The 15,730-nt window shown below is 53.3% G+C and overlaps 1 protein-coding gene across 2 annotated transcripts; it reads left to right on the forward strand.

The window, feature by feature from the left end:
• PAFAH2 (platelet activating factor acetylhydrolase 2) lies at positions 1-14,134 on the forward strand. 2 transcript variants are annotated; one of them, XM_069875145.1, is made up of 11 exons: positions 1-177; positions 338-488; positions 674-770; positions 871-939; positions 1,024-1,138; positions 1,837-1,950; positions 2,308-2,399; positions 2,992-3,162; positions 3,270-3,418; positions 3,586-3,726; positions 14,119-14,134. In XM_069875145.1, exons 1-10 carry the CDS (start codon positions 16-18, stop codon positions 3,678-3,680), a joined length of 1,215 nt encoding a protein of 404 aa, XP_069731246.1. In that variant the 5' UTR covers positions 1-15; the 3' UTR covers positions 3,681-3,726; positions 14,119-14,134. The 2 variants fall into 2 exon arrangements, with proteins under 2 accessions (XP_069731246.1, XP_069731245.1); XM_069875144.1 differs by lacking the exon at positions 14,119-14,134 and having other exon boundaries at positions 3,586-3,915.
• Positions 14,135-15,730: the final 1,596 nt, after the last annotated feature.

A 15,730-nucleotide genomic window follows, 5' to 3' on the forward strand; every position in this document is an offset into this window, starting at 1 on the left:
GAAGAAGGAGGAGGGATGGAGTCGGGGTCCCCCAGGCTGGGGTCGGATGCTGATCCCACGCCTCCAGCTCGTCTCGGCCACAGCAGCATGGGGGGCACCCAGATGCTGGCGCTGCCCCTGCCGAAGGGACCTCACCACGTTGGCTGCACGGATGTCATGGTGGGCCACACGCGGCAGGTACGGGGTGTCCAGGATGGGGACGGGGACGGGGACACCCTTCCCTGCACAGCGGGGTGGCCGCAGCCAGCTGGGTTTGCAAGAGCTGAGCTCACCGAGGGCACGGCCACTGCTGCTCCGTGCCGTCCCCATGGCATCCCCCTTCCTCTCTGTCCCCCAGGGGCTGTTCCTCCGCCTCTTCTACCCCTGCCTGCCCCGAGCGGGAGCCGAGCGGCCACTCTGGATCCCACGCTCCGAGTACTTCAGCGGGTTGGCCGACTTCACCCAGCGCGGCCGGCGCTGGTGCGCGCCCCTGCTGGGCATCGCCATCGGTGAGGGGCGGCGGGCACCGCGTCCCCCATTCCCTAGGGACGCGCTCCCTTAGCGGGATTTGAGGTGACCGAGCCCGTTGGCATCGCCTGGGGCAGCTGGGTGGATGCCGCAGGATGGAGCTGAGAGGTCCTACGGCAGCGGTGGGGTCTCCCCACTTTTGCTGGGGGGTTTCTCTTCCCCGCAGGCTCGTGCAGAGTCCCAGTCAGCTGGAACGGGCCTTTCAAGCCCTGCGGCAGCAGGTACCCTCTGATCATCTTCTCCCATGGCCTGGGAGCCTTTCGGTAGGATGAGCTGGGGCTCCTGAGCCCCTGCTGCCAAGTGGGTGTCTTGGGTGCTCGGTCCTGGGTGCCGGCGCAGCCCTGATCCTGCTCTCCCCGGCAGGACCCTCTATTCCTCCATCTGCTCGGAGCTGGCATCCTGGGGCTTCGCGGTGGTGGCTCTCGAGCACAGGTAGGTGCCCTGTTCCCCCCCGAATCTTCCCGGGGAGCGGCTGGTGCCCCCGCGACGTGGCTGCCTGCCCTCCGGCCCCTGCAGGGACCATTCGGCCTCCGCCACCTATTTCTGCACGGAGGAGGCTGGGAGAGAGGAATGGATCCCGTACCAACAGGTGCCCCAAGGGCAGAAGGAGTTTTATTTCCGAAACAAGCAGGTACCAGCGTGCGGGCAACCAGAGAGGCGTGAGAGCTGAGCTGGTCCTTCATCCCTGGGGTCTTCATCTCCTGCCCTTCCCAAGCCGTGGTGCCAGGGCTGAGCTCTCTCCTTGCAAGCTGTGAAATATCTGTTCAACCTGTTTACTTCTATTTCATGGGGTTTCTCTGTCTGGCTCCATCTGACCCTGGCAGGAGCTGAGCTTTGTTGCATTCCTAATTGCTTTAACGTTGCTCACATCCCAGGGAGAAACAGGCTTTCTGCCCAGCCCAGCGCCACGGGCTGGTGAGGCTCCAGACCAGCTTCACACCCTGATTTTTGTCTCTCTGGGATTACCCCAAGCAGCTGCTTGCTGGGGAGCAAGAAGGTTTCCTGCTGAGCTAGGTTCCCCCCTGCTCATTTCTGCTTCGTTTAAAAGAACGTTGAGTTGAGATTTGTTGTGGAAAAGCTCTCTGGGAGATGTAGTGGTTGGAAATGCTTTTGGCAGCCTTAAATCCCCTCCCAGCCTTTTGTTTTTGTGAATGCACAAACAAAGGCTTATTTTTGCCATAAAGATGAACCCATCAACGTAAATGTTGAGGGTGAATGAGAAATTAATTACAAATAGAAGGAAAGGTTTTAGAGGGATGATGGGACATTGCGGGGAGGATCCACCCCAAACTTGTAGGTTAACCAGGGGAGGTTAATTCTCACTCCCAGGTTCATCAGAGAGCGGGGGAATGTGTGCAAGCGCTCCGGCTCTTCAAGGACATCGGCAGCGGTAAATCTGTCCCAAACGTCCTTCACCAGGACTTCGATCTCTCCGTGCTGAAGGTACCCGGGTCCGTCTGTGCTGGAGGACCAGGCAGAGCGATCACTGGGCTGATGGAGGGGTCTGGGTGCCCTTTGCCGGCAGGATCAGTCCTCGTTGTGTGAGATCTGCCCTCCTGGGACAAGCAGGATCTGTGCAGAGCCGTAGTTTTCCACCTCTCCCCTTCTTGGTGCCTCTCTTCTCCATTTTCTCCTCTATGCGTGCTGGGGAATCCGGGTCCCTCTTTGCACCCTCCTTTGCAGAGGGCAGAGCCGTGGGGCTTTGCTGATCTTCTTCCCTTGCTTTTTTCTTCCCTAATTAGGAACCTTCTGCAGCAAGGTTTGGGCCCAGGCTCCTCAGCCTTCTCTTTTTTTTTGCAGGACAGCATCGATCTGAGCAAAGTTGCCGTCATGGGCCATTCCTTCGGTGGGGTGACGGCAGTGCTGGCCTTGGTGAAAGAGCCCAGCTTCAGGTGACACGTGGCTCATCCTGGTGGGCAAGGAGAGCCATGTGAAGCTCTGGAGACACATGGCTCATCCTGGTGGGCAAGGAGAGCCATGGGAAGCTCTGGAGACACATGGCTCATCCTGGTGGGCAAGGAGAGCCATGGGAATCTCCAGAGATACGTGGCTCATCCTGGTGGGAAAGGAGAGCCATGGGAAGCTCCGGAGATACGTGGCTCATCCTGGTGGGAAAGGAGAGCCACGTGAAGCTCTGGAGACACGTGGCTCATCCTGGTGGGAAAGGAGAGCCACGGGAAGCTCTGGAGATACCTGGCTCATCCTGGTGGGAAAGGAGAGCCACGGGAAGCTCTGGAGACACATGGCTCATCCTGGTGGGCAAGGAGAGCCATGGGAAGCTCCGGAGATACGTGGCTCATCCTGGTGGGAAAGGAGAGCCACGGGAAGCTCCAGAGATACCTGGCTCATCCTGGTGGGAAAGGAGAGCCACGGGAAGCTCTGGAGACATGTGGCTCATCCCGGTGGGAAAGGAGAGCCATGGGAAGCTCCAAGGACAAACATCTCATCCTGGTGGGAAAGTAAGGCAGGACATTCATCCCGCAGATGTGCAGTGGCTCTTGATGCTTGGATGTTCCCCCTGGAGAATGTGCTGTACCCAGAGGTGCCCAAGCCTGTGCTCTTCATCAATACCGAGAAGTTCCAGACGCCAGCAAATGTTGCCAAAATGAAGAGGCTGAGCTCCAGGAACAGCCAGACGAAGATTATAACCATCCTGTGAGTCAGGGGCTGCAGGCACCCACCCGCTGGGACCCTCTGAGCTGTCTTCCAGCGTGAGGACCTCTCCCCAGCTCCCACTGAAGCAAATCCCTTCTCTATCCCAGGGGATCCGTGCACCAGAGCCAGACCGACTTCACCTTTCTCAACGGGAAGCTTGTCGGCCGCGTCCTTGGTGCAAGAGGGACCATCGACCCCCACAAGGGGCTGGACATCACCAGCCAGGCGGCTCTGGCCTTCCTGCAAAGGCATCTCAGTACGGCACGGGGTGGAGGGAACGTTGGCCGGGGCTTGGGAGGGCACGGGAGCTCCTTGGGTTTGGTGCTTCCCATCCTGTTGTACAAAGCAAAGGGATGTGGTGGTTGCTCCTTCTTTACGCCTGGGCTGACAGTTGCTGTAGTAACCCCATCACCATCTCCGCAGACCTAGAAGAGGAGTTTGATCGATGGGATAACCTCCTTGAAGGCATCGGAGACTCAGTTGTTCCAGAAGCACCGTTCTGCCGCTCCAACCTGTAGCCAGCTCCAAGGTCGCTGGTGGGAGCCGAGAACAGGGAAATGAGCCGTGCAGGATCCAACCACCCATGGGCAGGAGGAGCCACAGGGACAACAGGACCTGGGACTGAGCTCCTGAGGTGTCTGGTGGCCTGGTGCTCACCAAGCATGCCAGGATTGCCCTCTCTGCTTGAGCGCCGCCTGCAGCGAGGGCTGCGGGAATAAAATTCCCGGGGACAGAGAGTGAGTTGGCTGTCACTGGGGTTGAGGTGACACCCTTCTTGCACACAGAGGGTAGGTGGACATCGATCCCTCATCTGGCTGGAGCTGCTGCAGCTGTGGCACATCTGGCAGGAGCAGGCAGAGGGGACATTGCCGTGGGGTGGAGGTGGTTCAGCCACAACCCAAAGAACCAGCACAGGGAGATACGGGATGGGAGCTCCAAGCACAAAGCAAATGAAAGTCTGATCATTGTCGTGGAAAGCTGGCCAGATCGCTGAGTCCACACCTAAAATCTGAGGGGAAAAAAGAAAGAGGATGGTTTTAAACTGTATCCTGGGCTGCACCCAAAGCAGTGGGACCAGCAGGGTGAGGGAGGGGATTCTGCCCCTCTGCTCTGCTCTGGTGAGACCCACCTGGGGTCCTGTGTCCAGTTCTGGAGTCCTCAGCACAGGAGGGACATGGAGCTGTTGGAGCGAGTCCAGAGGAGGCCATGGAGATGATCCAAGGGCTGGAGCACCTCCTGTATGAGGACAGGCTGAGAATTGGGGTTGTTCAGCCTGGAGAAGAGAAGGCTCTGAGGAGACCTTAGAGCAGCTTCCAGGACTGAAAGGGGCTCCAGGAAAGCTGGGGAGGGGCTCTTGATCAGGGAGAGCAGGAGGGACAGAACGAGGGGGAAAGGTTTTCAGCTGAAAGAGGGGAGATTGAGATGAGATCTTGGGGAGAAATGTTTTGCTGTGAGGGTGGGGAAGCCCTGGTTCCTGGTTGCCCAGAGCAGTGGTGGCTGCCCCATCCCTGGAGGGGTTCAAGGCCAGGTTGGATGGGGCTTGGAGCCCCTGATCCAGTGGGAGGTGTCCCTGCCCGTGGCAGGGGTGGGACTGGATGGGCTTTGAGGTCCCTTCCAACCCAGACCATTCTGTGATTGTATGAAACTAGGGAGTGGCTGGAAGTACCCCTGAGCACCCTAGCGGTGCAAGGATGTGAACCAGGGACAGAGATCCAGAGAGAAGGAAAAGAGCCCAGCCAGGTTTTACAGCATGAAAAGCAACTCTGCTGAAACTGGCACATGGTGGCCGTGGGAATAAGGCACTTTGGAAGCACCTACAGCACATTCCTGGGTAACACCAGGGACATTTGAGCAAGGGGTGCTTTTTAAAGGAGGGTCCAGCCCTCAGCAGTCCCAAAGCAGGGATGAAGCCAGCGGAGCTGTGTGGATTTGCCTGGAGGAAAGGAGGCTGAGGGGAGACCTCATTGCTCTCTCCAACTCCCTGAAAGGAGGTTGTGGAGGGGAGGGAGCTGGGCTCTTCTCCCAAGGGACAGGGGACAGGACGAGAGGGAATGGCCTCAAGCTCCACCAGGGGAGGGTCAGGCTGGACATCAGGAAAAAAAATGTCATGGAAAGGGTGATTGGGCAGTGGCAGAGGCTGCCCAGGGAGGGGGTTGAGTCCCCTTCCCTGGAGGAGTTTAAGGGACGGGTGGACGAGGTGCTGAGGGACATGGGTTAGTGATTGATGGGAACGGTTGGACTCGATGATCCCGTGGGTCTTTTCCAACCTGGTGATTCTGTGATTTATCCCATCAGAGACCCTCCCCGGGGTCCTTGCTGGCACTGTGGCAGGAGAGGTGGCAGCAACCCTCGGCAGCTGCGGGGAGCAGCCGGGCTCCTGGCACACCATCTGCTTTTGCGTTGTCCCTGTCGCCGCCACACGGCATTCCTGCTGGGAAGAGGGCAGGCGGCAGCAGCCCTGCCTTTCACCTCCTGCCATCGCAGAGAGAAGCTGCTGCAGGCGACGCACCCAGTGCCGCACGGAGACAGTTTTCCCTGGGATGCTGGGGGCTGGAGGAGAGGGGTTGCAGGTGGCTCTTCCTCACCCTATGACATGGGTGCCGGCAAAGCCCTTCTCCCCAGAGAAGAAAGGAGAATGGAAAAGCACCATCTCGCTCCTGCGGTGCTTGAATTGTTTGTGTCACCGTCACAGCCACATCCTCTCGCTGGTGGCCCCTGGCCCCTCTTAGTGGAGGTCGAGTCCTAGGGCTGAGGATGCTCCTGGGTGTTCCCAGGGGACAGCTGCGGCGGAGAGGCCATCGTTCAACGTCTCCTTCGCTCTCCAGTGACACAAAGGGCTGGCGTGAACAGGACCGCAAGATCTCGGTGCTTTCGAGGCTGCCAGATATTTATTTCTAATTGTTGGACACCTAAAAAAACCACCTCCAGCCCTGGGAACAGGCTGGGCTGTGATGTCGAGAGGCTGAGGGTGGGTGGGGGACATTCAAGGTCGAGGGATGCGCTGAGTCGTGTGAGCGAGACGTCAGGTCCCGTTTGAACCGTGAGAGACAGTGACTGGTGTGGAAATCAAATCCCATTTTCCTCCCTGAATTAGCACGGCCGGGGATCTGTGGTGGCAGTTCCAGGGGAGCAGCCTGGTGGTGGCTCCGGCACAGCTGAGGGAAGCTATAAATTCTGCAGGACTCTTATGTAAAAGCTTTCGGAGAAGGGGGTGGCAGAAACTACTGACATTTGTTAACCCTTCTGTTCACAGAAAGCCACTTATTCCCATCCTCAGGAGGGAGGGAGAGGGGGAGCAGGCAGATGTCCTCCTGCCTGGCTTTTCATCCCCCGCTCCCCTCTCCGGAGTCAGACTCCGCACCCAGGACCGTGTTCCCAATTTTCTTTGTGCTTCTGGAGGAAAACCCCACCAGAAGAAAGAGGAGAGTTCAGTAAAGTCCCTGATGTCACTCAAGAAGGGCAGACACCCCCTTTCCTCCCCCTCTATCGGCCCTTCTCTGCTCTCTGTGGGATGTGGGGGTGCAGGAGCCTCTCCGAGTGTTTTCCTACTGCATCTGCTTTAAAATCCAGCCCGGAGCCATCTCTTCAATCAGGCTCCCCTCGCAAGCACCGCTTTCCTCCAGATCCCCATTACGCGCTCCAGCCTCGAGGCTGGAGGCAGCATGCATGAAAGATGCGGCACAAATCCCTGGTGTGGCACGCAAGGAAGGAGTTTTCCCCATGTCCCAGCTTGCTTAGATGGTTTTGCTGGGCCCGAGAGGTTGGAAAGAAAAGGGCTGGGGCTGGGGCAGAGTGACTGGAGGGGAGACCCCACGGGCCTTTGGGGTGGCAAGAGCTGCTCCAAGGTTGCCTGTTGCCACCCTGGAAGGGGTTCTGGCAAAAAGCAGGAGCTAAGGGTTAGCCTGGAGTGTGATCGGCCACAAGCGCACGCAAGCACTAGCTCCGGGACGATGTGTCCCTACGATGCAGCAGCTTGGGTTCAAATGTGGAATAGCTGGGGTGTGGATCTGCAAATCCCCTGGGTTTTACCCACAGAGAGACTTAGCTTCTCATGGACCAGCAGGGCCAGGGAGGTTCTTCTCCCTCTGGACTCGGCACTGGTGAGACCTCTCCTCGAATCCTGTGTTCAGTTCTGGGCCCCTCACCACAAGAAGGATGTTGAGGCTCTGGAGCGAGTCCAGAGAAGAGCAACGAAGCTGGGGAAGGGGCTGGAGAACAAGAGGAGCGTCTGAGAGAGCTGGGGGTGTTTAGCCTGGAGAAGAGGAGGCTGAGGGGAGACCTCATTGCTCTCTGCAACTCCCTGAGAGGAGGTTGTGGAGAGGAGGGAGCTGGGCTCTTCTCCCAAGGGACAGGGGACAGGACGAGAGGGAATGGCCTCAAGCTCCGCCAGGGGAGGTTCAGGCTGGACATTAGGAAAAAATGTTTCACAGAAAGGGTGATTGGGCAGTGGCAGAGGCTGCCCAGGGAGGGGGTTGAGTCCCCTTCCCTGGAGGGGTTTAAGGGACGGGTGGATGAGGTGCTGAGAACATGGGTTAGTGATTGATGGGAATGGTTGGACTCAATTATCCAGTGGGTCTTTTCCAACCTGGTGATTCTATGATTCTATGGATATGGGAAGGAAATGCCATCTCCTTCCCCTAAAGGGTCAGCACTCACAGCACCTGCCTGCAGCCCCGAGGTGCCAGGTGCTGGGAAGGACTCACTCCCAGCCAAGCCTCTCAATGTGTCTCATCTGCTTTCATATTCAAACCGGTGCCTTTAAAAATAAATAAATAAAAGCTGCCCATTTATATTCCCCTCACAGCTGTGCTTGCAGCATGGCTGGGGTGTGAATGGACGCATTCCTTGTCCCCACGGCTTATCTCCGCAGAGCAACCTCCGCTTGCGACTGGGGCTTCGGCTTCAAAGCTTCCCACTCTCGGGGCTGAAATCCGACAGTGTCCGCTTAGACCTTGCTTGGAGGTTTTTAGCATTTTAGAGCTGAGAGTCTTCTCCTCCCCAGCCACAGCTGGTCCTGCCTGTGGCTCCCTCCCTCCTGAGAAGCCCCTTCCAGCTGGTGGATCCCTCTCCATCCCATGCACGCAGCAAACTGCGGTTGCCAGCTCCAGCATTTGCTGCCGCTTAGAAAAACCCTCGCTTCCTCAATTGAAGCTTCCCTGTTGATTTAATTAATGCAAATTGAAACATGTGTTAAATCCTCCTTGTAATTAACCGTAACGCTTAGTGTCGTAGGGTTGGTTTTTTTTTTTCTCCTACTTGTATTTTTAAGGAAAATAAGAAGGCCTGGATTCACAACAGCGCATAAAGGTCCACGGCCCTCACGCCGAGCCCAGCGTATGCAGCAAGAACCACACGAGCTCCAGCAGAGGAGCTTGGTACCAGCCTTGAAGAGCAGCACGGATGCAGGTGCAGGGCTGACCCCGCTCCCAGCCCCAGCCTGGGCAGCTCCCTCTGGAGCAGAGCTCCTTAGATTCCTTTGACTGGTGAGTATATGCTCGGTTTTATGTCGATTTTCCTGCTGGCAAATCAAAACTTTGCTCTGGGTGAAGTTCCAAATGGAGTTTCTTCATCTCCAAAGGGAGTTGTTTTTATCTAATGCAACGGCTTCCAGGCTGCCTTGAGCTGAAAACCCTGGATGCTCGCAGTCATGAGGGATTCAGCTCAACTTTGTCATCTTCCCAAGCACCAGTTCCTCCCGTGCTGGCTTACGGGGCAGGACCAGGCTGGAGTAGGTTCTTGCTGATCCTAGAGAAGATTCCTGAATAAAAAGGGGGAAGACTGACTGAGAATGGAAATATAGGGACTGGAAGATAAAAAGAAGGCTGTGTGAGGTTTCTCTAGTTTCAAGCTAAGCCAAAAAAGCCCTTGAAATGGATATGAAGGATTGGGTTTTGTTAATATCAAGGTTCTCCTAATTTAGGAGGGACAGGCTGAACCCATCCCTAGGGATGCTGGCTCGTGCTTTGCACCCAAGTGTAGTAGCTGGGGAGAGGGAAATCTACATGAGGCAGGGATCCCAAATATCATAGAATCATAGAATCACCACGTTGAAAGAGACCCACCAGATCGTCGAGTCCAACCATTCCCATCAATCACTAACCCATGTCCCTCAGCACCTCATCCACCCGTCCCTTAAACCCCTCCAGGGAAGGCGACTCAACCCCCTCCCTGGGCAGCCTGTTAAATATCCCACGTGCTCCTTTTTAAACTCTTTGGCTTCGGTCTTACCCCAGATCAGGGTGCAGGAGGTGCTGAGACTGTCGGTCCCCCCCCTCCCCATGTGCCACGGCAGCACCGGAGCCCCCCAACCCACGACCTTCAAGATGCCTTCACCTCCTTGCGTTGATTGCAGCTCTCTAACGATGTTCACCACCCAAACCCTGGGTTGTGGGGGGGATGTGCGTGGTTTTTTGTATCTTTTAATTAAAATGAAGCACTTGCGTTGGCAATCGCAACCTCAGCGTGTCTCTCCGGGCACTGATTTTAGCGGAGGGCAGCAGTTTCCTGGTTTATTGCATAAAAGACAGAGCTGTGTTTTTCCCCCAGAAAGGCCGGCTTTGTTCACCTCTTCTCCCAGCTGCAGTGGATGTGTCTGGTCTTTTTTTTTCTTTTAATATATAGATCGATCTATTTTGAACTCAAATGAGTGGGGGGAAAGGGATCAAACGGCACTGAGCAAATGTTAACTGCAGGTATTGTTTTCATGCTGGTGTTTCTGAGCGCGAGGAGTGGGATGGAGCAGGAATTAACCCATTTTGATGCAGAATTGTAGGTGGAGATGGGAGGAGAACTGCTTATTCTGAGAGGATCCATAGACATGGATCTCCTCGTCCAACTGAAGTCAAAAAGTGCCATTAAAATGCTCACAAACGTGTTTCCTTGGCTTACAAATCCTGTGGGAAGAGGCATATTTTATTCCACCCCTGGTGTCAGCCCTTGTCCGTAGATATCACCACGGGATAAAGAGCTGTGGCTGTTGCCCCAGGTTCTCCTGCGTTACCTGAGCGTGGGGTTGGATGCGAGGAGCGGGGAACACTCCAAAATCCTGCTTTTTGATCACAATTCGACCTTGTGCTGTCTGTCTGAAGGAAACCAGGTGCTTGAAAACAGCAAATGTGCCTGCACCCGAGCAGCACAGCTCCGTGAAAGACAAATAAACCCCGCTCAGTTGAGCATTGTTCCCAAATTTGCTCTTAGTGGGAACAGGCTCAGTCTGGGGGCTGCTACAAGCTCATTCATATTGTTTATTTGACATCGGGGAAGTCGTTTTCCTTTAAGAGGATTTCCATCCCTCAACTCCTCCCATCGTGACACTTCCAAGCTACATTTTGTCTTGAAAGGGTGGGAGTATTTTTAACTATATCGCGCCGGGGAAGTATTAATAGCACAATAGGCTCGCTGAGCTGCCGATAGAGCTGAATCCATATTTTAAATTCAAGGATCTAATTAGGAGCTGGGGAATAATTAGTGCTCTACCCAGCTTTTCTTTCCCCCTTCACTTTATTTTCAAAGAGCCAAAGCAAACACCTTTGCTGGAATCTTCTACGGCTGTTGAATATTTGATGGATTCCTTCTGCATTGCTATTCCATGTGGCTGTCAAAACCACGCTGGCTTCTTTGCTCTCTCCCAGCTGAAATGGCTGACTCCGACACTCTCAAAATCTAATTAGCGTATCTCCTGTTGGCTCACACTCCAAAAAACCACCCCATAAAGCCTTTCTTCATGCTTCTCTCCCAGCCACTCGCTAGCGCTGGGTGATGCAGCCTAGTTATTTCAGAACCCTCGGCAGCGTGTTGTTTACAGGCTTCCTCAAATAGCAAAGCTCTTGGTGCTCCATATGGGAAATGCAAATTTGTGGGCTCTGGTTGGGAGCAGAAAGGGAAAAGAAGCGTGGATGTAGTGAAATGGGTCGAGGCTGCAGCTCGGTTGGGAGCAAGGAGTGGGGAAAGCAATGCAAGGAGATAGCCAGCCCGGCTTTCCTGGCCTCAAGTTGCACCAGGGGAGGTTCAGATTGGACATTAAGAAAAAATTCTTCACCGAAAGGGTTTTCAGGCATTGGAAGGGGCTGCTCAGGGAGGTGGTTGTCTCCCCATCCCTGGGGGTACTTAAAAGATGGGTAGATGAAGTGCTTATAGTTATGGTTTAGTAGTGGACAGGAATGGTTGGGCTTGATGATCTCAAAGGTCTTTTCCAACCTAGTGATTATACAATTCTATGATTTCATATATTTGTCCTTTTGATAGGAATGGTTTAACTTGATGATCCGGTGAGTCTCTTCCAACCTGGTTCTTCTATGATTCTATGATTCTATGATTCTATGATTCTATGATTCTATATTTGGCAGGTAGCTCCCAGGAGAGCACAACTGCACATTAGTGTCTCGTAGGATCTGCTGGTGCTGCGAATAAACCAACCTGCTCTGTAACTGTACCCACTGTTGGGAGCGCCTGTGACAGCTCTCCTCTCTCTGGTCTCTAATAATAGTTGGGCTGGTTGCTGAAGTCTCTTCCTCGCTCTTGCCTCTCCCCAGCCATCTGTTTTCAAGAAACTTGTGGAATTCGTGTCACTGAGCTCTTATCCATATTTATCAGAGGGGTGGAGGCTGGCTCACAAAGCCAAAGGCTGGGAGAGAAGATTGGTCAGAGATAGGAGTTTGATGATTTATATGATTTATATGATTTATATGATTTATATGATTTATATGATTTTCTTAGGAAGCAAAGAATGAAAAGCACGTCAGGAGACCTCCCAGCCAGCTGGGAAGGGAATTCTGCTATCCCTTTGGCCAGGGTGAATCAAAGGCAGAGCACAACATTTAGGAGAAAGACCACACCTCGTTCAACGTCCTGGGTGCAGCCAGGGTGAAGCTGGTCATGTGTGGGCACCGCAGGCACCACTGTTATTTTAGGCTTTGTCCCCATCTCAGTGTGCTGGAGCGTTGTTTGCAAGGAGAGCAGAGGGCTCGTGGGGCTTTGTCTTTGGTTCATTAGAAGCTTATGTTATTTTTCTGCTCTAGAGCCTTCTCAGCCCTCATCACCATAGTGTTTGGATATCACGCAGTGCGGTCCTGTGGTTGCATTCGCGGAGACGACCGTGGATCCAAGGGTTAATATTGCCCCAATAGCAAAGCAATTGATTTCTATTTTCATCTCTCTCACTGCAGGCACAATCACCATCTGTGGTGAGTGCTTTTACTTTTCTCGGTTTATGGAGGAATGAAGTGAGTTTGAGTGAATTTGAGCAACCTGATCCTTTTAAGCAACCTGATCCAGTGGGTTGGCCCTGGCCTAGGTTGCTCCAAGCAGGGGTGGCTGCCCCATCCCTGGAGGGGTTCAAGGCCAGGTTGGATGGGGCTTGGAGCTCCTGATCCAGTGGGAGGTGTCCCTGCCCATGGCAGGGGTGGAACTGGATGGGCTTTGAGGTCCCTTCCAACCCAAACCATCCCATAATTCTATGAACTCCGCTAATGTCACCAGTCTCAGCAAATACTTGCAAATATTAATTACCAAGGTGCTTTAAAACATTCTCTGATTAAGAAATCAGCTGTCAGTCCATCCATCATGGGTGCTTAAGGGTGGCAATTTAATACTCGGAAAGAACATTTCCTTATTGGAGATTAAATATTTTTGCAAGTTAAAAGTGCTGCCGTGGGCTGAGTTGTCACCCAGTTGTGTCAGTCTCTTTGTGGGATGTTTTGATAAGCACATCAGAGGAGACGCTTTCATCTTTATGCTAAATCAGATCACGTCACGTCCTAAATTCACATGTACAAGGAGTCCTGCTGGTGAGACCTTGACTTCTCTGTCTCACCGGCAGCAGAGGCGGTTGAATGCAGCCGAAGGGCTCGTGTTTTGTCTGTGCTGAGGATGAGACCCCTTGAACAACCAGTGCCTGTGAGCTGCCCCAGGGCAACAATTTTAAGTGGGTGCAGTTATCACTGGCTTGGATGTATCACAGACACCGACCCCGAGAACAGGTCTCATTCCTCATTTCATAGAATCATGGAATGGGTTGGGTTGGAAGGGGCCTCAAAGCCCATCCAGTTCCACCCCTGCCCTGGGCAGGGACACCTCCCACTGGATCAGGGGCTCCAAGCCCCATCCAGCCTGGCCTTGAACCCCTCCAGGGATGGGGCAGCCACCACTGCTCTGGGCAACCTGGAGCAGGACCTCCTCACCCTCGCAGGAAAACATTTCTCCCCAAGATCTCATCTCAATCTCCCTTCTTTCAGCTTAAAATCTCTGCTCTTTTGGTTTATAAAGCCTTTGACCCTTTCTACTCTGGAAATATCTCCTGCAGGTTCTGCAGGTCCTTTGTATTCCTCAAGATGCACAAATTCATCTGGATGTGGTGGGTAGAATTGGGTTTGAAATGGGATCTTCCTTCTCAAACCCTGGTTTGGGTTTCCTCCACGTTGGAGGAAATCTCTTGTCCTGCTGCTTGCTCCTTTATTTTGGAAAAACTGGGATTATAGGAAGAAGCTTTTGTTGGTGATGAGGAATCCAGGAGACAAAAATGACCGTAGCCGTATGCCGCTAGATGAAAGAAAAGCCTGTTTAGAAACCCAGTAAATGTGTTGATAAACACAAATCAAATGCAAATTAAATAAAGCTTTTCATATTCTCCATTCTCCTTGAGATCAGACGAAAATAAATTGCACATAAACAAGTGAGTTTTATGAAACGTTCCAAAAATAAAACCACTCTTGCAATGAGGCCAAAACTGAGATTGTCTCTGTGCCTCTACAGCTGCTGAGAGCTGTTATTTCTCTTTGTATCACAATAATGCTCCAAGATTTTGGGTTAAGTTGAAACGAGTTGTGGCAGGTGCCGTAAAGTGGTTGCTAAAGAGTCTCAATCTAAGTGACACGGCATGGAAAATGTCAGAGCCGAGAGCGGATCCCACATCTGATTCCCAGCTCAGGGCAATAAACCCTGTTGCCTCTTACACAGGAGAGTTCTTGTCTGAAATTAATGGGTTTGGCTTTAAAGCCAATATAAAAAAAATAAGGTAAGTTACATTCCTGTCCCTTCCTCCCCCCATCCCTTCCTTTTTTTCCTGAGAAGCTCAGGAAATAAGATGGAAAGCACTGAGCGCAGACCCCGCACGACTCGTAGCTTTATCTCAGCCTGCATCCCTTCTTCAAAAGCTGTAAGTGATGTTTCATCATCATCATCTCTCCAGGGGCTGAGGACAGACCAAAGGCAGGCACGCAGGTACCAAACAAAGAGCCCCGAGCCCAGGAAGCCTTGTTTCCTCTGAGAAACCCCGAGATCATCCCAGGATAAGCTCCTTGCTTTTACTAAAAAGCATTAATATTAAAGCATCCAGCCCACTGTTGATCTACACGGGTGATAATTAATAAATGAGAAAGTAAAACACAGCCTGGTGGCGTGGTCTCTGGGCTGCTTTGTCTTCCAGCACCATTTGAAGTGATTTAATCCAAGCCCTCAAGATGTTTCAGTGAGCAACGTGGTGGGGGGGGGTGTGATAGCGATGCGTGTCCCGCTGGGATCCTGTTCCAGACCAGATCCTGAAAGGCCAAGAAGACAAACAATTTTGCATCTGAAATCCTTTCAAAACACAAAAAAAAAGGCTGGAAAATGGCTCTTCCCATGCCCAGCGAGCCACTCCGGCAAGAAGCCTCTCCCAACTCTCGCAGCTCGGCGGCTGGATGTGGTTTCCATGGAAATAGACGTCAGATCAGCAAAAAAACAGGGCAAGTGTTGAAAATAATCTCTGTTTTGAAAGCTTTCTGTGTTTCTGTCACAATATTAACCTTCCCCAAGGTAGGAATTTCTTTTTTGGTGCAAAATCCTTGTTTTTAAGAGCGCGCACAACAAGGGTGGGTCCCCTCTGGAAAGTCCTTTTTGTGGGATTTAGGGTACGGAGAGAGCTTGCGTTGGAAGAGAAGATCGGAGCTGCTCTCCAGCCATCTGCCTTTTGTGCGTGTTCTCCTGGCGTAACGCAAGTGACTACGGGATGGAAGCCACCACAGGAGTTGTTTGGACAGAGCAGGTGAAAACGCAACCAGTTCAACCGCTTCTCTACGGTGACCAAAGGAACATGGTGGTCATCTTGATGATGACCAAGAGCCTTGAGGTTATCGTTGCCCTTAGATAACTGACTGGCCCTGAGGTAACCATACCCTTAGGTAGGTGACCATGGCCCTGAAGGTCTGTGGCCCCAAGGTAAGTGGCAGTGGCAATGACCCTGAGGTGACCATGGCCCTGACATGGCCAAGGGCCTTGATGTAGATGACCATGGTCCTCAGGAAAGTGGACATGGCTCTGAGGTGACCATGGTTCTGAGGTGACCATGACTCTGAGGTGATCATGGTCCTAAGGTGACTGGGGCCCTGAGGTAGGTAACCATGGCCCTGAGGTGACCATGGTCTTGAGCAAAGTGGCCATGGTCCTAAGATGACCATAGCTCTGAAAAGACCATGGTCTAAAGGTAAGTGGCCATAGCCCTAAAGTTTCCATGGCCCTGAGGTGGTCAAGGGCCCTCAGGTAGGTGACCATGGTCTTGAGGAAAGTGGCCATGGCTCTGAAGTGACCATGGTCT

The sequence above is a fragment of the Phaenicophaeus curvirostris genome, chromosome 23, assembly GCF_032191515.1.
Source record: "Phaenicophaeus curvirostris isolate KB17595 chromosome 23, BPBGC_Pcur_1.0, whole genome shotgun sequence".
NCBI classification, from domain to species: Eukaryota; Metazoa; Chordata; class Aves; order Cuculiformes; family Cuculidae; genus Phaenicophaeus; species Phaenicophaeus curvirostris.